The following is a 21124-nucleotide window of genomic DNA, read 5'->3' on the forward strand; positions in this document are numbered from 1 at the left end:
TTATGGCTCAGCTCAGCTATTGCACAACAGAACATTAACCAGGAGCTGCAGGGAGGATGAAGGTGACTGATTTTTGTTCATTTAGTGTAAGGACACCTTAATTTCGTGGGTAATACCCAAGCATTCTGTCCTCACAAAATTACATTTGTGTTAGAAAAATAAATGCCAAGGAGGAAGAGGATCACGCTAAAGATGGGAGGATAGGAGGGAAAATCTCACTGTTAAAACACAATAAACTGCTTCTGTTTCATCATTCCTGGGGGTGAGGGCTGACTCCTTTGCTGTGCCCCTACAGCTCCCAGTGCAATAAAGCCCCAGCCTGCTCAGTTTTCTGGGCAAAGCTGCTGCAGAGTAATGGCCAAGATACAACATCTGTAACATCTGCCCTGCAGCAGGGAGAAGCAAGCAGGGGAGACAGGCAAGGCAGGGGCTCAGAGCCCTGCAGTGCCACTGGGATCTCAGCACTCGATGCTGCTCAGTCTGGGAGCTCAGATCTCCTTCCCACACTTCAGGTCCTGCTCCCCAGTGCTCCAAGTCCTGGATGCTCTCAATTGCTCTGCCCAACAGCAGAGCAAGACAGCACACATCTGGTGCTTTTAACAGATCCCAGGAAGGATTTTCAGGGCAAACATTGCTGCTAGGAGTGGCCTCCAAACCTAGCTAGTCCCCCTGTTTGTTTGCTGAGCTGAAGTCAGAAGCAGCAGCTGATGTTTGGAGGCTGTATGAGCTGCAGAGTGCAGGGACAGGAGCACCCAGGGTCCTTCTGCAGAGGAGCTGCAAATCCCAGTTCAAAGCCAATGGGATTCCACCAGTTTAGACCCCAGGCAGGGTGTCTGTGCTGATAACCAGGCTGTGTGAGAAAGGCACACCTGCCACGTCAAGCAGAAACAGCCCAAGCCATAAATTTGGATATTTATTTCTTAGGATCAATAAATGACAAAATAAAATACCATACAGTACAAAGGCTATATCAGGAATTAACCATTTCAGTACACTTTGATCAATAATAGCATGTTACACTGAAAGAGTGTTTCCCATTGCCATACAGGAGGATTCCACACCCTCTTCTTTCCCTTTGTCACAGAAAATATCACAAAGCAGACACTGACACACTTTTAACATTCATTTTTTTCCCCATTGAGCAACAGGCCACAAAAAAATAAAGCACATCAACATTTTGTATCTCAGAATAAAATAGAAATTAAAAGGTGCACTTCAAAAATATTTGCCATAAATACAACATGTGCAGGACTATCAGGTGGCACAGCTGGGGAAGGACTCTGGATCACAAAGCCAGGACACAGCATCATGAAATTTTGGATCAGCAATTTCTACTTTTTAAGCAAATCCAGACTGAGAACAGGAAGAGTGGTTGAGCTGTGATATGTGAAGGACCAGACTGAGCTCCAGCAGACACAGCTTTGGTTAAAGAGCCACCAAAACCACATCCAGGAGGACACAGGGCTGACACAGCAGCCTGTGGGAAGTGCTCCCAGCCCTGTGGGTGTTTGCTGTCCCTGCCCCAGGGCAGCAGCCGTGCAGCTGCACAGGTGCTGGGTTCAAAGCTGCAGCAGGAGCTGTCTGCAGCAGCAGCACACCCAGGGCTGCTCCGCTGGGTGTGGGAAATGCAAAGGTCCTGCTGTGGTTGTGTTTGCAGCACGTGCCCTGCCAACCCTCCTGGCTGATTTCCCATGGAGTTTTCTCCTGAGAAGCTCGCTGAAGTGAGGCCTCCTGCTCCTCACAGAAAAAGACAAGCTCAGCAGAGCCTCCCTGCACTGATGGGCCTGTGGTGAGACAGTCCTGTCTGGGGGACATTTCTGAATAGCAACATGACTTTATAAACCTGATGTCACTCTCTGCTAAGCTGATGGCTCTGGCAAGGGCACTCTGAAGAGAAACAAAGCCTCAAAATAACGTTTGAAGGGGTCACCTGATAGACTCTGTTCAGAATGGAATTTCTCAGAATCCATCTGGCAGCACTTCACATCTGTGGGTTCCACAGATTTTATTCTTTTTTTAGTCAAAACAAACAGCTCCAAACACAGGGAATTTGCATAGATGAGCAGAGGCCCCAACACTCACCTCTGCTTTGGTGAAGAGTGCAGCCAAGGCAGGGACACAATGGATGGGAGCTTTTGTTCTGTCTAATGGCAAAAGCCATCCACACCAGATTCAATTAAAAAACCTCGCTGGGTTAGCAGTTCAATCATTGTTGAAAGGCATCTAAAGAAGCATTTCTCTGGTAAATACAGGGCAGTTTGTACCTTTCTTTTCTCTACTGTATCAGGTTCCCTTTACAAGGCCAGGCTGGATGGGGCTTGGAGCAGCCTGGTCTAGGGAAAAGTGTCCCTGCCCACGGCAGGGTTTGGAACTGGGAAGTCTTTAAGGTCCCTTCCAACCCAAACTGTCCAGTGATTCTCTGCAAATCATGAAACCACCTGGTTTGCAATCAGCTATCCTCACTTCTTTGAGCTCAGGGGAACCACATCTCTAAGCTGAACATAGCAAAATTAGGAGAGGAGGGAAGAGAGGATGAATCCAGCTGTAACTTACACTGCTCAGCTCAAGGTTGTCAGATTTGGCCAGTGGAAGAGGTAGCTTTGAGCTGCAATCTCAGATTAAGGCCGTGGACCCAGGTCTGCTTGCCTGTCAAACTGCAAGAACAGAGCTGTAGAAGTCAGCAAACCACTTGGAGAAATCCCCCAAATTCCCTCAGCTCTTCAGCACTCCAGTGGCCCAACAAACATTGTAGAAAGAGTTTATGATAAGTTCACTTTTACTCCAGCTTTTTCCCACTGTCATGTCAAACCAAAAATAAACCTGCCAGTTTCTCTGAGCTGTGATCAAATATTCTGTAAGCTGCCTGTGTATCTCAGTAGTGAAAATCTAAACCAAGCATCTAATGTGAAAGAACAATTTTTGTACAGGGTTTTCTGAGATAATCAAGCACATTTCAGCAGGTTGGTGTTGAACAAGTTTAGTAATAATGTTTAATATTTCAAAGCAAATGAGACATGCAGGGTGTTAAATCGTAATGAAAGTCAAAGCAATGCAGTTACAGCTTCCCTGGGAGGTTTCAGAAAGCTCCTCCCAGCTGCTGGCTGTATTTAGAGGTGAAGTAAAAGAATTTGAGTAATCCAGAAACATTTGAAGTGTCTTGCCTGGAAGGCCAATGTTAAAAGTGTGACATCAAGACTCCTCTTTCTCTCAAGGCAGATTTTTCCCCTCTCCTGTTCATGGTACCTGGATTTTGCCACTAGGCAGGATGAACAGGTCTTCTTCTTCCAACCTGCCACAGCCATTTCACACACACCATACACACAAAATACTTGCTTTTTTCCCTGGATTTCCTTCTGAAGAGATCAATCTCCTTATTCCTCTTAGTTTCAATTTATTTATTTGTGTGCCACTACCTGTTTTCTTTGTCAAAAAGGAGTCAACAGTCTATGAGCAACAAAAGTGCTTGGTCAAATATAATCTCTGCCCTCTGCTTGGTACAACCAGGGCAAGAAATCACAAGAAGGCATGGCAGAACAGAGCTTGCAGGTTGGCTGAATCAGAAGGAACTGAAGCCCCACTGACTTTTATTTTGAGCCCTTTCTTTTGCGGGGTCTCTGTACTAGGCATTAAAATCAGCTCCCATCCCTGGCAGGTGTGACTGATGGGCTGCCATGGTGGCCAGCTGGGTACAGGTTCTAGATGCCCCAAAAGTTGTCACTCATCACCAGGAGCACACAGCAAATGCCCCCAGATGTGTGTTTCCTCTTTGTGCTGAGCCCAACAGGACCTAAACCACAAGAGCAGTGAGTTGGACTCAGTGATTCTCGTGAGTCCCTTCCAACTTGACCTGTTCTGTGATTCCATGATGCAACATCTGTAGCAGATGTCACCAGTGGTCCTGGTCTCCATCACTGTGTGACCCTCACTTGGGCCAGCCCTCACCTCCAGCACTGTGGCTCCAGTTGGGGACCACAGGCACTCATTAGCTGAAGGGTGGGCAAAGCCCAGAAAGCCAAATTGAGACAACTTTTCTGCTTTGTCACCTTTCAGAGGCAAGTCCTGCTCTCCTGATGACGTGTGGTGTGAAAGGGGACACCAGGTCACCACCAGCACAGGGTGATTGGTCAGCTCCAGGTTTGTGCAGGTCACCATCTGGGGAAAAAGCCCTTTAGCTTGTCCCAGAGCCCTGTTATTTCAGTACTAAAGACTGGAGCAATTTGTTATATCATATAAGGGGCCATCAGAGGTGGAACCGTGTGGGAGAAAACCTCATGCTACCTCTCCTTACCTCCTCTCTTAAATTTCAAAGAGAATTTTCAGGTCTTGTTTCTGTTCCTCTGGCTTGTTAAAAAAATGTGGGTTTAGAGTGAAGACTCCCCAGTTTACTTTCTTATGCTCTGTATTTGAGCTACCTGAACATTGGGGGTGCAGATAGGTGTGCCAACAGTTCTGGTAGCAAAAAGTAATAGAAGAAAAGGTAGAACGAGAGGACCTGCTGCCTACAACTGCTATATATGAGATGTCAGCCTTGTGGAAATGGCAAGGAAACAAGTAAAACTGGAATAAGAATGGGAAAAATCTGAAGGTCCCACAGATTGGGGCAGATTGCTCTTATCTCAGCAGCCTGGAGCCCTCGTGAGCCCAGAGTTTTCTCAACTCTTAATGCAAGCCAGCAAACTGTTCTTCCTGGTAAAAAATAGGATTTGGCTGTATGGCAAAAGGAAGATTTTTCCATTTCTGTTCATTTTCAGTGCTCCATCAGGGCACAGCCTCTGCTTTCTTGACTTTGCCAGAGACTCTGCTGCAGTGGTACCAAAGCCAGGCACTGTGGATGCCCTAAAGCCAAAGGTGACCCCACTCCCCAGGCCACAGCCACCCCAGCCTAGGTAAGGCATCATCTGTTCTTATTTAATTTCAAGGAGCCAGAGAGGCTCTCTTGAGCACCTCAGTCATATTCCTCACAATGGAGATATATTTCTAAAATAACCACCTGGCTCCCTGAGTTTTCACTCCTTGTTCATTGAACATCCCACAGATGAGCATATCCATTCTCCAAGAACATCCCTTTCTGTTCAAAGCTTCTTTCTCCTCATCAAACTCTGCTTGGTGCCACCAGGAGACGTGATGTGAAACCCTTGGATGTGGACACGGCATCTCTGCACTGAGAAAAGGATGAAAGGCAGAACAGTTTTGCCTAAGTTGAACACATTTTGGCTTCCCAGTTAACACCACATCTGGATTTATGCCAGACTGAAGTTACAATACATGTAGACATTACTCACAAGAGGCAAGGCCAATGCTTGAAAATAACCTCAAAGTTACTGGCAGAACAAAGCCTATTTTTTCCAACAAAAATGACTTTGCTAAACACATTTGTGTTACGTGAATTTGGAGACCATGCATGAAAGTCACAGAGGCCTCTCTCAAGTTTTGACTCCACGATGGATTGCGTTCCTCCTCCTCCTCCTTTGGCTTCAGTACGTAGTTTCCCTTGTGACCTGGCTGGAAAATGTGTGGTTGCTGGAGATGCTGTTGGATTTCCTGGTGAAGGCCAGTCGTTTCTTCTTCTTCCTCCATGGCAGGCACAGGATGGTGAGCGTGGAGAGGAAGATCTGGCGGAAGTTTGCCGACACCAGGTTGTAGAGGATGGGGTTGATTGCTGAGCTGACGTAGAAGAGGACATTTGTCAGCATGTAGAAGTAGTGGTAGAAGTTGTAAAGGAAACTGGAAGAACAGATGAAAGAGAAAAATCTGAGTGTGAAGAGCTCAAAGTCACAAGGGTGAGAAAAACATGAGCTGCTTTCCAGCTAACCTTCCTAGGCTGCAAACATGAGCTTACCAGAGGTGCCTGGGCCACCACAACCCATCTACATCTCCAGCTGGAGCTGGTCCAACATGGATCAGATGCCTCTATGAAGATATTGCCCCACTCACCAGCAGTTAGAGACTTATTTAGGCCCTGGATCCAGACAAGATATTTACCTCACACACTCATTTTTCTTTGGAAGTAGTCATTCTGGAACCCAAGAAGCCAGATGGAAATTCACTTCTCTGTCATACATACACATTAGCTTGACTTTTTTGGCTGCAGTTCTGATCTACAGAGGTTGCAGAAGAGCCAAACTCCAGTAACAGATGCAGCTCTCTCCTCCCTCTGGCAGTGAGAGCAGCATCAGCTCATTCAATGTGTCCCTGGGTTGGGATTTGTCCATAATGTGGGACAGCATTTCCTGTTCTGGGGGCAAGCTGATGGTAGCATGCTTCTGAAGCACATCCTAACCACCACAATTTAATGTTTTCAACTAGAAATGGTCGAAAATGTTTTATTATATTTTATGCTTTTGGCTATATCTTTCCTTGGGCCAGCTGAGAACAGCCCTGAGCTGGTAAAGCATTTATAAACACCACGGGTCTCATTTTCAGGAAGATCTTCCTCAGAATCATTTATCTTGGGGAAAATTGCAGATCTTTTTTCTAGTCTGAGCAGTGTCTAACAAAAGATAAATGGAGGAGTGCTGGGCTATGTTGCCTACCCCTCCACACCCCCTCAGCACTGCCAAGGACTGCATGGTCTACCCAGTTCTTACAGAGTTTCTCTGTGTAGTTATGAAGAATTAATATTGGAAAAATTTCTCTTCTTCAGGGACAAGGCACATGTGTTTATTAATGAACACACCAAGCTCTGCAAACTCTTGGTTAGCCACCAGACTGATAGTTTACTATCATTCTGTAAATTCAGTGTTTTCCTAAAATTACTCATGGTTTTAAAAAGAAGAAAAACATATTATGTGAACAGAGCCACACTGCATAAATTCCCACTAAATGCAGACAGACTTCTCTACCCCTCTTGCTCAAAGCAAATGCAGTCATTACCTAATTGAATGGTGCCTTAAGTGCTTTCATATAGGAAAGCAAAGGAGAAACAAGAATTTGTCCCAGTGTGTGCCTAGAGCTTTGTTTTCATGACTGAAGGTAGATTTTGGATTTTACTGTGGCTGGATACACAGTCCCATTCAGTAGACTGCTATATCCTAATTTATTGTATTTTGAGTCCGGTATTGAGAGAATTTTAATTTTTTTATTGTTGTTCTGCTTTTTGGCATTGTAGATTTTTCTTTCCTTTCCCTTGAAAGAAACAGGCCTGGTCTCAGGGAGAGTAGGGATGTTACACCATGGGAGGAGACACAAGAGAGCATCCCTTGGCATCTCAGGCTTCCTCGGTGTGTGTCCCCAGACACTGTTAGCTCTTAATGACATATTTAAAAATAATAATTAGTTTGGCAGCTGCTTTGCTGAAGAGCCTGGCCTGGTGCCTCAGAAAGGAGCAGGGGGTGCCTTTGCACATCTGTGAGCAGTGCACGTGCAATTATCCCGGAATTCTCTGTCAATCTGGGCATTTCCTAATCAGCAGCAACTGCTGGCATTTCATTTTGATCCACTCCCTGAAAACCCAGTGAGTAACCTGGCCCAGCATCTGTAGTAGCACAGCCATTCCCCCACCTGTGTCATCTCCCTGCCAGAGGGGAAATGTGGCCTCGTGGAGCTAAATTGTGTGCTGACAGGAGCTGCTGCATCTTAGGGCTGGGGATCAAAATCTCTGGCACGGAGACTGAAATCCACTCTGGAGGTACCAACCCCTTGTCCAAATGTCATTTCATCAAGGGCTGCCAGACTGAAGTCTGTGGTTGCAGCCCTCGGGAGGAGGAGGAGGAGGAGGAGGGGCTGATGATGACTTTTGGTTCAAAATAATGCTTCCTGAGGGATTTAGGTAAAACAAAAACTCTTAATTTGCCTGGCAAGCACTGAGACATCCAAAAGAAAAAACAAACCAAAACAGCAATTAGGTTTTGAAACTTGAACCCCTTGGCTGGAGAACACCTTTGTTCCCAGATCCCCACCTCCACCTCCACACCTGGGGGTGCCCTGGCATTCCCAGCCCCAGCCTGAGCCCCCAGCCTGTCCTGGCACGGGAGGACCGTGTCCCCACGTTGTGACTCACTCTGTCCAGTGGCTGGAGGGGACGTAGCAGAACATGAGGCGCCGTATGTGGTAAGGGAGCCAGCAGACCACGAAGGCAATCACCACAGCACCTGCAAGGCAGGAAAAAAGCCTCAGCTTCGTGAGCAGCTCTCCATCAGGCTGAAAAAGGGACCTGTCTGCTTGAGTTTAATTGCTGTTACTGTTTTCCTGCAGCCCCACTTGTTCTTGTGTTGCTGTAGTGCAAAGCATTGATAACCCTGAGGGACAAGCAGGCTGCAAATGTCTGTAAAAACAAGGAAAACAGATGTAATGGAGAACAGCACTAAGCACTGGGGCAGGGACGTGAGGAACAGCAGAAGGTACAGCTGAAGGACTGGCCCTGCCTAGTTCAGACACTGGCTCAGAGGAACTCTGTTTGCATCTGTGTTTCACGCCCTTGTGGCACTGGGTATTTTGTCCATGGAATTCACAGAGGCTGCTGGTGTATGTTTTCCATCCAGGTAGACAGGGAGCCAGGGCCACTCTAATCCCATTACTTTGTTACATGGAGCCACTGGCCACAGTGCTGAGCACCATTAAACTGCTCTTTCCAGTGGCAGGGCACATCCTTTTGTGCTACATTTGTGCCATACCTGAGATTACAACGTGTTTTGGTCTGGACTTTGTCACAGTAAAAATGATCAATTAAAGGGTAAGCAGAGAAAGACACTGTTGCTTTTTTCCTTTCCAGATTCTGAGGGATGTCAGACAATGGGAAATAAAATGCAACAACTCTGAGGCATAAAAGTGCTGTTGATAGAGTGCATTTGTCAGTCTGGATTAGAAAGTAGATCTATCAGGCAATCAAGAGAAAGATTTGTTCCTTTTGTATTACGTGTTTCAACTTCTGTATGGAGCAGCAGGATTCTGGCAGAATCCTAGCAGGAAATAAAGAAATCTCAGTTGAAATGTAACACAATAAAAGGCAAGAAGAAAATAAAATCTAAATAAAATAATTAAGTTATTTTTGGTCCCAAATTTGCTCTACAGACAACAAGGGACACATCACTCTTGTCCTTTATGTGACCTGTAAGGGGCTGGGAAGCAGCAAAGCTCCAGAGTGAGGTACCACAAGTGCAATGTGGATTTGGCACGTGGAGCCAAAGGCTGGGGGGTTTTCTGCCTTGGGATTGAAAACATTTATGTGGCTATATCCCAAACCCAGACACTCATCCCACAGGGACCAGGTTGTAGCTCAAGGAGATGTGTTTCCCTTGGATAATACAGTCCAGGAGGAATAAGTCTAGCTGTGGTTGCATCTCCCCATCACTGAGGCTTAGCTAAGAGGCACAGGAGAGCAGAAATTAGAAAATCCTTGGTGTCCAGCTCCCTACTCACACCCTAGTCCAGCTCCATGAGCTCCCTGTCTCATTAAACACACAGCTAACAGTGGAGAAGGTTCTATTCCATGATGCATGACAGCATCTTCCAGGAATGCTGCAAAAGCCGTTTATCCAATAAAGATTTAAGCAACTGAAGGGACATGTTTTGGAAAGAAGGCTAGAGGGTCTGTTTTTATTTCCTTGTCCAAGCAAATTCATTTTTTCAAACTGTTTTTTGGCTGCTCTCGGGCCACAGTGATCACAGATGTAACTCATCACCAGACAGCCTGCAGCCCTTCAGATGCCATCAAGTGAATGAATTTGACCTGTGTCTGATCCTTCCCTGAAGAGCTGTGATGGGACTTTGGCAGGAGAGCCCCTGCATGACGTGTGGCACAGGAGAGGTGGGACACCCCCTGGGAGCTCGGTGGGAGCGTAGCTGCCTGCCTTGCTCCTTCACATTTCTGAGCACCTGCTTTTGGCCGCCTCCAGAAATCTATTTCTCTGCTGGATGGGCCTTTGGTTTGCCCTGGATGGAGCAGTTCCTCTGTGATTCTCCAGGAGATCCCTCCCAGGGGCTGCAGGAGAAGCAAAACTCTCCAGCCTCTCCTCCTGCATCCGTCAGCCTCGGGCCAAGGCAAACGAGCCAAGAGCACAGCTCCAGCCCATCTGCTCTCCCAGCCAGGATTAGCTGCACTTCCAGGCTACAAAAGCAGCTTCCCAAATGCCTCCAAACACAGGTCCATCCAGGCACATCTTAATTTTTGCAGAAACCTCCACACTCTGGCACTTCTCAGCTGCTCACCCCTGTGTGCAGCTCTTTAGGAACGGCAGAATCCGGATCCTTTCGACAGCCAATTATAAGAATCTCACACATCTGCTTGTTAAATTTACCAACCCGTTAAATGAAAGTGGTTTTCTCCTGGTAAATGATCTCTGCTTCTGCTGTTCAGGCAATGCTGTGCCAAATAATATGGATCTATAGTAACAAAAACACATATTGAGAGAAGTATCTGCCTAACATCAGCAATTAAATAATCTGTGATAATTCTGTAATATCACACGCAATCACTCCGCAATTAAATCTCTATTAAACATGTGAAGTGCACTGGAGACACTTATGGTCTGATTTGGAAGTCCCAGCTGGGTGACACACTGTGCAGTTCTGTGCTGCACAGATTAGGAGATCCCGACCTGAATTTGTTGCCCTTAATCCGTATGTTTTCATTTTATCATACAAGGGATCAAGCAGATTTAGGGTGGCAATCCTGCCCTCCTGGCTCCTCTCCCCTGGGAGGAATATGAAACACGAGACTGTGTTAACTTTCACCTAATACAGAATGAAAATTCCCTTTTCTCCCAGATACCTGGTTCCTTTTCCTGCTGTTTTGTTCTGCCTGTCAAAATGGTTGAGCTGTAAAACAAATCCCGGGCAAACCGTCTGCCAAAATGAGTTTTTATTATTGTTATGAGCTCCTAGGATGTGTTCTTCATCATCAAAAACTTGACACATGGGTTCCTTTGGTGGAGTAAGAGGGAGCAGATCAGCCTGCTGGAGCTGAGCACTGCTGGGGAAGGGTTTGACTCAATATGTGATGGGGTGACTGTCCAGGATGGTGTTGGTGAGGCTGGAGATTTCCTGCCTTTATTTTTTGAACTAAAAATAAACCAGACGCATCCCTCACTTCTAATTAATTCAATAAGGTTCTAACAGGAGCAGAGTTGCTCCATGAGCTTCTGATATTTCCCATAATTGAGCAAATGAGGTGCCAAACCTCAAGGCTGGGGAGTGGATGTGGGACCCCAGCAAGATGACCCCAGTGTGCCAGGGAGGGGTGGCAGGGAATGATCCTTCCACCAATGCATGCCCTCATTTCCCTTCTAAATCAAACTCCCAATTTAAATGCGTATTAAACCATGAATTATTACATCCTGTGTTTTTCTATTTTGCCTTGTAATGGCTCTTTTCTCTGCCTGTTTGAACTGCTTGCCAAGGAAGAAGGGGAGAGGAAGGAGGAGTGGCAGAGGACGAGCCTTGGTTTGTTTTTCCTTCAGGAAGTCCTGCAGAGAGAAACATCAATTCTGACTGACATCTTTTTCATTGTGAGGAGATTTAAACTGTGCCAGTCTCTGCTCTCAGACTAAACTGGACATGGCAGCAATCCTGGAAGTTAAATTCTATTGAATCACAGTGGGTATTTTATTTTGCCTTGTGTGTATCCTGGGCTGAGGCTGGGAACTGTGCTGCTCCAGGAGCTCCTCTGGGTCAGCGTGTGCACAGAGCAGGGCACCATGAGTAGGAAGGCCACGGTTTGGCTGAGCTCAGGAGTGGGCTCAGGAGGGGTTTGCAGCCCCCATCCCTTGGTGGAGCCATGTGAGGTTCACAGTGACTCAGAACCCTGGGATAGTGATGGGCCAGGAGCCACAGCCGCTGACTCACCCCGGAGCTGCTGCGGCACAGAGCTGGGCTGGGCTGGTGTTCTCCTCCTCCTCCTCCTCCTCCTCCTCTTCATCTCCTCCAGCCCCTCTGGGATGCTGAGTCACAGCCCTGCAGCCCCGGGGTGGCCCTGGGTGAGGGTATCCCTCTGTGCTGTCCTCCTTTCTCCAGGAGAGGCAGAAAAGGGATGCTGCTCCTGTCCTCCTTTCTCCAGGAGAGGCAGAAAAGGGATGCTGCTCCCTCTTATAACTGCCCCTGCTGCTGCTAAGGCCTCCACAGAGGCTCGGATCCACCTTCCCTTCGTAATTTTGTCCAGACTATTTCAGCCAATTTATTTCTTTTTCTCTGCACTTGAAGGGGATCTGAGCCACATACAGATGTGGAATTCCTGAGCAAGGGCTGGAGCTGTTTGGGGAGGTGTTGGCCTCCCTGAACAACAGCTCTCAGCTTTTTGTGTGTTCCAGATTCATCCCAACACTGCCCAAGGGGTGCACACCCACCAGCTTTTTTTTTTTTTAATATTTTTTTAAATTTTTTAACAAAAGGTTATTTGGCTCGTGTCAGGGTGGTTTTTGGAGAAGCAATCCTTGTATATCCCAAGCTCCTGGGTTTTATGTACTTATTTAGTTGGTGCCATTACAAGAGAACCTCTCCCAAAGAGCTCTTTGGTCTGAGAGCTGGTGAAAGCTGGGCCAGTGCAGGCACAGCTGGCACTGCCTCCTTAAACCTCGAGGTACTGTTTATATTAACATCATGTTCTACCTGACAGGCTCTTGGCAATATTTATATCAGCAGGCCCCAAAGCAGGGGTTGCAGGAGCCCAGTAAAATGAAAACTACTTATGCTGGTATTTGGGTCATAAGGCTGTGGAATAAAGGATTTCCATAAAAGTCAGTAACAATCAGCAGGGTTTGGGGACCACCAGCATGAACCAGGAGTACTCAGGAGAGCAAAGAAGAAACTGGGAGTAACAGTGAGCTTGAGATGTCCTCAGCTCCTTTAAACACCACAGAACACACACAACATTTGCTGGATACAATCCCCTAATTCTCCTGAACATATGATCAAAAAAACCCCAAGTTGTTCTTTATTAGTGAAAGTGAGACAGCACAGTGAATGGAAAAACCTTCTGGCATTCAAAATCAACATATTTCACCCAGACTATGTTGTCCAGTCCTTATTTTTAATGGCTTCAGATGACAGATTTGAAAATGGATGCGAATTCCTGTCCCAGCTCACGCCAGTGGTTAAATCATCCCCTGGCACCAGTTCCATCCACAAGGGGCAAGGCAGAAAATGCAGATTAAAGCTGGCCCAAGAACAGGCACTAGCAACCAGCACAGCACTGCTGTCCCAGTGCACACTGGGGTCTCTTCCTAAGTTTCCTTCTGAGGTAATTATTCTTTTGGAAATTAGAGAAGAGGTGTCTTGATTCCATTTAAACTTCCTTCATGCCATTTCCCCTGGGGAACGTCTGGTTGTTTGGAGGAGAAGGAAGAAGAAAGAAAGAGAATTTCCCCTTTGAAAGGTAAAGAAGGGATCCCATTTTATCCTTACCAGGTTCAAGTCTCTTTCTATTTGGTGAGATCAGGTGTAACCTGAACTGGCTTCCTCTGCAGCCCTTTCTTCTTTCCCCTCCAGTTTTGAGTTTCACATATCCTTTGTTCCTCCCAGAACAGTTTCTGCTCATCAAAGGGACCCTGGAGCTGTGTTCACTGCATGCTTCTACACTGACTAAAGCCCTGGCCAGACTTCATGTTTAGAATCACATTAGTTAACTTTTTAAACACTCACATTGTCATGGCTCTACACCTGGAAAATCTGCTTTCGGGGCATGGCCAAAGCTGGAGTTTTCTGCAGAGATGCAGCCTCAAGAACCTGCAATTCCTGCAGGGATGCTGTGCCAGGCCTAGCAAAGGACACATCTTGGGAGGGGGGAAGAAAGAGACTCCCTGCCCCAAGAGGTGCAGCCACCCCTGGATTTTGCTCCTTGGAGGGTGTTTGTGGAGCACTCTGATGCTGCTCGTTTTATCTCGCTTGGCAGGCTGCAAAGTAAACCTACAACTACAAACATCCCTGGGAAATATATACAATTGTTAAATAGGTAATTTATCCTCCCAAATTTCAGAGTGACACTTCAGCTGTTAAAAACAGCTTCCACTCAAGCTTAATGCCACAGGGGTTTTGCTGAACTCCATTTGGAGTTGCTCAGACTTTTTATTAGAGATACAAACTGCCATGAATTTTGTTCCTTTCTTGAAAAAAATGATTCATGAACAAATAAATCTGCTTTCCTTAGAATATAGGAATTATGAAATACAACTGTTTAAGGAGTTTTAGATTGGTGCTCTTCTGTGGCTGCAAAGTATGAGCTATTCCTGTCTGTAGGCTGGTTAAACTAAATCTCATGGCAATATTCTCCTCCTGAAATGAATAACTCAGACTTGGAGCATTGGTGAGGAGAAATGAATGGTCTCTTCAAAATATTTGTTCAGAAGAGGAATTATTGGTGCACAAATTAATGCAATACATGGATCCATCATTAATTCTTGGTCTTTGTCTTGTATTACTTGACAAAATACAGAGGCCCCAAAAATTTAAAAATTCACAGACGTTCAGTAAAAAAATGCATCTTGACTTCATCTGCTAAGAGACATTTTACTGAAGCATCACCCAGCCAGCTGTGGGAGACTGAAGGATATTCTTTTAATTGGCTAAACCTCTAAGTGCTTTATAATTGCTTTCACTAAGCAGCTTCAGTGACAGAGCAAACTTTACCTGGAGCTGATTACATTTTAATAGGCTTAGCACACGTCCCCGTGCAAAGCCTCCCCTTGATGTCCATCAATTTATCTCAGTGTTGTTATCAGAGCTCAGCTGTGCCACTCAGTAACTCCTGCCTCCCTTCCATCCATGTGGGAATGGTCTGACAGGCAGCCAGGAGGTGCTGAGGGCTGTCTGGAGGAGAAGGGGCTGCAGGCAGGGGTATTGGTGGGGGTACCAGTCCATGCCACAAAACTGCCCCCTTTCCAAAAGACATTTTGGCTGAACAGAGCTTTCATCCTGAGCCAAGCTCAAATACCCCCTGGTTTTTGAGCAGCAGAGGGAACTGGGGTTGTTCAGCCTGGAGAAGAGAAGGCTGCAGGAAGAACCTGCTGCAGCCCTCCAGTGCCTAAAGGAGCTCCAAGAAGGCTGGAGAGGGACTTGGGACAAGGGCCTGGAGTTCTAGTACAGGGGAATGGCTTTAAAGTGAGAGAAGGAAGGATTAAACTGGATATCAAGAAGAAATTCATCCCTGTGAGGGTGGGGAGGCCCTGGCACAGGGAAGCTGTGACTGGATCCCTGGAAGTGTCCAAGGCCAGGTTGGATGGCACTTGGAGCAACCTGAGATAATGGAAGGTGTCCCTGCCCATGGCAGGGGTGGAATGAAATGAGCTTTAAGGTCCCTTCCAACCCTGGTGTGTGTTTCTGTGTATACATGTATTTAAGGATTATTTAGAATTTTATCAAGTGATTGGCATATCAGGCTGTGCAATCAGAAAACGTTCACACTCCTGGGAAGCATCACACAGCCTTGGGAGACTCAGCAGTCCAGGGCTTCAGCACAACCAAGGAACAGCAGCACAAACTGGAGGTGGAAGGAATTGGGTGGGTGAAGGAGGGTGGGGAATCTGTTGGTGGAAGGTATTTTTAACAGCAGAATTGTTTGCCCTGATATCTTCAATAAAAAATCTGGGAAGCTGCGAGCGCCTGGAGCCCTCTGAATTTGAATCCTCACACCTGGTGAACTCTGACAGCAGAGAGGGAATTACAATCAGGAATCTCATGCTTCCTGACTTGATGGGTTGGCTCCCAGGCAGCAGGCCTGACACATCCCTTGATCCTGATCACCCTCATTATTTTGTACATGACCACAGTCAGGCAGAGCCAAGAAAATACACAAATGCTACCAAAAGGGAGGAAAACACTGTTGTGGATGTTTTGAATAAGGCTGTTAGCCTGGGCACTTTTAGCTCTTATTTCAATGTAAACAAATACTTAATCTCAGTACATTTGGAGCAAGAAGGTTTTTTGCTGCTCTGAACTTACCCAACAGCTCTGCACACCATGAACCACAAAAAATTGTTTTCTAAGCACTGCTTTTACAAGTTCTGAAACATTTCACCCTTAGACCTAAATCAGCCTTCTCTGTACCTCAGGCCAAAGTTCACTTTTGGAAACAGAAAATACTTTCACCCCCATGAAGCTCTGATATACTGCCAGCAGTTTTTAGGGGGCACAAGTGTCATTTTTCTTTTCCCATCCTCTTCCATAAATGTTCATGATTTTGGCTGTCGTGGATGCCAGGATAAATCATGTGAATCCTTGTGTATTTTTTTGCCAGCTCAGAGACCTGGGTTATTAAAATGTAGCTCATGAGGAATAGGTGACAAAAGTAAGTGTGAATCAAGCACCTCCAGTAATAAAAAATTTAAAAAAAATCAGTTTTTTTTTATCTGAAAAACTGAAATGCACAGGATTTCACTTCCACTTGCTAGATACAGAGAGCATTTCTGCATGGTGGAGTGAATCACAGACAAAAGTGAGGGAGGATTTTTTATTTGCTGGATCTTCCTCAGCACAGAAATGCAGCAAACAGCTGCCCTCTCATTGCCTTCCCAGCAGGGAGGGGAGCTCAGTCCTGCTGCTGGGGTGGCCCTGAGGAGATGACTGGAATATCTGGGCATCCCTGCATGTTGGGGCCCCATGGTGCCACATCTGACCCACTTCTGAACCCCCTCAGGCTCCAGACTGAAACCCTCACTTTTGCCAAATATTCTCAGCTTTTGCAGTACACAGCAAACCCAAAAATTTGCCTGGAGAAGAAAAAAGAGGAAGCAGAAGAAGATGAAAAAGAAAATTATGCTTATTGTTCAGAAAATGAAGGGTTGTTTTTCAGTGCCTCAGAGGAGATGTGGACCTGTGGGTGAGGGGTGCACTTCTTCCAGTGCTGAGGAATGCCAGATGTAAATTTAGGTTTCTCTGCTATTATTCATGAAGAGCTCTCTCTTCCTGATGATCAAAGAGGATACAAAAAAAAGAAGAGGATACTAAAAGGAGGGAGAGAGAGGTGTGTGAGGTGGTGTAGTACGAGTGAGAAAAGGCAGCTTCTCACTTCATGGCAGCAGGCAGAAGTGTTAAAAAACAGAAAGGGATAGCAGGGAGCAGAGTCCTTGTAGGCTGCATGGGGAAGCAAGGCTCCCTCCTCACCCACCCCTGGATAACAGCTCATTGGGGTGCAGAGGCAGTAAACAAGCACAGTCCAACAAGATAATTGTGGGGAATTTAATGTCCCCTGTGATTTTTTTTTCCTTTTTCTCAGTAGGCGCTTCCCAGTTGGAAGCTGGGATGAACACCTGGGCGTGGGCAAGGAGTGCTGCATGGGATGCATTCCTTGTGAAAAACAGCTGGGAAAGTGTCTTGGAGGCTCCTGGTGCCTTCTCATTGGAAATGTGGTCTGAGCCAAAGCACTTCAAATAGCAAGATGCCCATCCCTGAAGTGTCCAAGGCCAGGCTGGACGGGGCTTGGAGCAACCTGGGACAGTGGAAGGTGTCCCTGCCCATGGCAAGGGTTTGGGACTAGGTGAACTTTAGGGTCCCTGCCAACCCAAACCCTTCTAAAAACACCAGAACATCAGGAAGCCTTCTGCTAACAAATTCTCCCCATTTCACGTTTAAAACCACTATGGGCACACTTTGTTAGCTATTTTGGGTACTATTTTTGGGCAGCTTTTATCCTCTCTAAGGTTAAGCTACCAGATTCTCTGGTCTTCTTAATCAAGACATCCACTACTCTGCAGTACAGCTCAATTGCTGAGTGCAGGATCTTTTATTTAAGCTCTGTCTGAACCAGAGCTATGCAGAAAAAGGGGAGTGATGAAACAACACAAGCAGGGCTTAAATTGCTGTTGACTAAATCATTAAAATGCTGGGTTGGTTTTGCTTTTCCAGAGTGAGCAGGTCTGCTCGTTAGCTTTGCAAACCAATGAGAGGAATGGAGGATTTGTCTTTCCAAACAAGCTGTGGGTCTGCTGGTAGATAAAACCAGCACTGGGAGATAAAAGAAACAATGGGAAGGATTCCACTGATTGATGAATGGAAAAAGATATTTGCTTTTACAAATAAACTTTAGGTTTGCTGATAAACGAAATTAGACATTGAAAGATGAAAGAAACAATGGAGAAGAAACACCCCTGAAATCAGTAAGAATTAAAAATTAAAAGGGAAGGTTATACATTAGAGGGGAATCTCTGGTATTGGGTGTTCTGGGAAGTCTGAACCTCTCAAGTACCTGAGCCAATGGGGAAAGAGAGAGGGAAATTGGGATAAAAAGGAGGCTGCATCCTCCAAAAATCTGAGAGATCCCAGGGGAATGCCCCATGGCCTCTCCCTTTATTCGAATGAAGTAAAAGGACTCCCTTATGTCCTTTTTGGACATAAACCTCTGGTGTTTGTGGATTGATTTTCCTAACACCAACAAGCAAAGACAAAAGGAGAGGGCATTTTGGGTGAAAGTGTTTTCCAATTCCCACCAGTTCCTCTTTCAGTCCCATGTCTTTGCTCCCCGAGGGAAGGCGATACTCACGCAGCACCCTCACGCCGTGCTTCAGGGCTTGCACTCTGCTGGGCTCCATGGACATGCTGAGCATGGTCTGCTGCCCACCAATGGTGCACACCTGGTTCTCCTGGGCTGCCTGCCTGAACATCACCAGCAGCTGGTTGGCGATGATGGTGTTGAGCACCGAGATGACCACCATGGGGAACACGAAGGAGATGAAGGTGTTGACCTGCAGGGGAGGGATGGGGCACAGTCAGGGAGAGGAGCAGCCGAGCAGGAGGTTGGGTTTTATTTCTCAAAGCAACAGAGGAACAGCCTGCAGTGGAAAGCTTTCCCTCCTGTTACTCAGCTGGTTTTGAAGGATTGCTGTACAGAGGGAGAACTCAAACGCTGCTGACGCAGGTTCGTTCATGTCGGTCAACACCCAAAAAAGGCAAAATCATTCCTATCTAATCTATTCATATCATTCATATCTTTTCCCCTTTTCTGTGCAGCTCATTGCCAGAAATGTCTTGTCTGAAACATGCCATTGATCTTTTCATCTCACAACCAGCAGGATGCTGCTCAGCTCTCATCATGCATAGCGTGACTTCTAAATAACAGTGTGTTATTGTCTTTTTCCTGCATTATGAGCTCTCCTTGGGATCTTTTTAACTATCTTTTTTTTGTCTTGTGTCCTTTCCTTGTGCATTTAATGACAGTGTTTTGTTACCTCATAACTACATTAAATAAACCTTGTGCCTTAAAGGATTAAAATTGATCAGAATAAACAAGTGGAAATTGTAATGTTTTTAGTACAAATTATTTGATTACTACAGGTTTGATAAAATTAAATGGAGGATCAAATTAAGGGGTGATTGAATCAAGTGGAAGTCAGTTCATGTCAAATGCAAGGCTTTTGGGCTGTCTAGAAGCCCCAGTGGAACTGAGCTTGGCAAAGGGCAGCTCAGGGAAACAGAGGCACCTGTAGGGCTTGCCTGCACATCTGCCATGGTGGGATGGGGAGCTGCTCTGCTGAGCCCAGAGCTCATCCTCTCTGCTGGATGGCACAGGAGGAGACTCAGCACATCACTCAGCTGAGGGTGGAACAAATGAAAAACCCTTCAAGTTTTTAGAATTTCAAAATATTGACAAGAATTAAACCATGCTGCAAATCGCCGTGGAAGCAATTGTATTAGAAGTGATAAAATGACAAAAAGATGGAACTATGAAACTCAAGAGGGAATTTGCTCAGTGGGAGAGCTCCAAGGCAGGCTGACTTCTTCCCCAGACAGGGACTTATCTTTCACCTCAGTGATGTGGGACACAGAACAACCCTGCACTCCAAGATAATGCCAGGTCCCTCTGCAGGTTGCAAAACCTCGTCTAGAGACAGGTGCTCCATCTGCTGGGGTGGAGATAACCCCTCTCCATCCACCCACCCCTGCTGGACCATCACCACAGTGGACAGGGCTCTCTGTACACCCTGTGTCTGGTGCAGATTTGTGGGCTCTGTGCTCTGGGGGGGGGTTCAGAAATGCTGGAGGTGAGTGGGAACCACCCAACCACAGCCCCAAGATGCTGCAGAAATGAGCAGCACAGAAGCACAGGGGAGCAGAGGCACATCAGAAACACTTCACTTTCTTTGTCCATAGATCTGAAGCAGAAACTCCTCTCTTGGTGAAAACAGGCTCTGTGGTTGTTGCCCAGGTTTTCTTTGGATGGATCAAGCCTCCAAAGCACAACTTAGTGCTCCAGAGCTCAACGTGTTAAGCAAAAGCACCAGCTGGGTTTTGTCTCTCTCCTACATGGTGGGAACATCCTCTCCCGTTTATGCTGGTAATAACAACGGAGCTCCTCTGCGGGCTGAGTGAATTCCTCCACACACCCCACCACTACAAGCTGCTAATGGCCTCTTTTATTAAGTATAAAGCAGTTTTCTATGCTTCTAAAAGACCTCACAGCCTCCTGTATATAAAGGAGAGTTATCTTTTGGAGTTGCCTCCACAGGCTAAGACAGATCATTAAGCAGTAAGGACCAACTATTTAACCCTTGCACTGCAGCCAGGCTGAGCTGGAGCACACAGGGGGAAATGATTGCTCAGATTTACCAGGTCAGACTGAGACATGAACCCTGTAGCTCCTCACTCCAATTTCTGTGGCTTTAGCTGCAGAATGCCCTTCCTCTTCCACAGTGCTGAACAATGCTTGCACATCAGCAAAATGCACCACTTAACTCTGGAAATGTTTCACTCTGTCACCTGAGATTCAGGATTTATTGGTTTTCATTCTAAAATTTTGCCCTAGCTGTAAATTACACTGGCTTGATATAATTTTGCAGAACTCTAAAAGTCTTTTCCAGGCTGTCTTAAAAGCCTTGATTCATTCCATAGTTGCATTGTGAAGTTTTTTAAAGGGCTTATGAAATTGGCTAGAAGAGCATTGACTTTCCCTTTTAGGAATTGTTATGGTAAAAGTGGGAATATTGCATAGTTTCCATCAAAGGCTATATTTAAAGATTTTTTCCCCTGCCTTGATTTGTAGCAAAACTCTCATATATTAAAAAAAAAAAAAAATAAAAAATCAATATTTTCCCCAGTAGCAAAATGTTTTAATTTGTTGAAAGAATTATGAATTATTTGCAAACACAAAGTCCCAAAGTACATAAGGGCTAGAAAAGCCAATTTTCCTAAGCAAACCCTTTCTATTCCCTGTTTTTCTGTTGAGCTGCTTGCTGGGAGCCCAGCACAGTGCACATAAGTGCAGCAA

At 46.0% G+C, this 21124-nt stretch overlaps 1 protein-coding gene across 1 annotated transcript in view; it reads right to left on the reverse strand.

Moving 5' to 3' along the window:
* Nucleotides 1-900: 900 nt before the first annotated feature.
* The window catches only part of NTSR1 (neurotensin receptor 1), a 53834-nt gene continuing 33610 nt past the window's right edge, over nt 901-21124 (reverse strand). Inside the window, exons 2-4 of the mRNA XM_059862674.1 lie at nt 18404-18605; nt 8000-8090; nt 901-5724 (exon numbers count right to left, since the gene is read on the reverse strand). Coding sequence (XP_059718657.1) covers nt 5475-5724; nt 8000-8090; nt 18404-18605 — 543 coding nt within the window. The 3' untranslated portion in view covers nt 901-5474. The remainder of the gene's footprint in view (nt 5725-7999; nt 8091-18403; nt 18606-21124) is intronic.

Source organism: Haemorhous mexicanus, chromosome 18 (assembly GCF_027477595.1).
Source record: "Haemorhous mexicanus isolate bHaeMex1 chromosome 18, bHaeMex1.pri, whole genome shotgun sequence".
NCBI lineage: Eukaryota > Metazoa > Chordata > Aves > Passeriformes > Fringillidae > Haemorhous > Haemorhous mexicanus.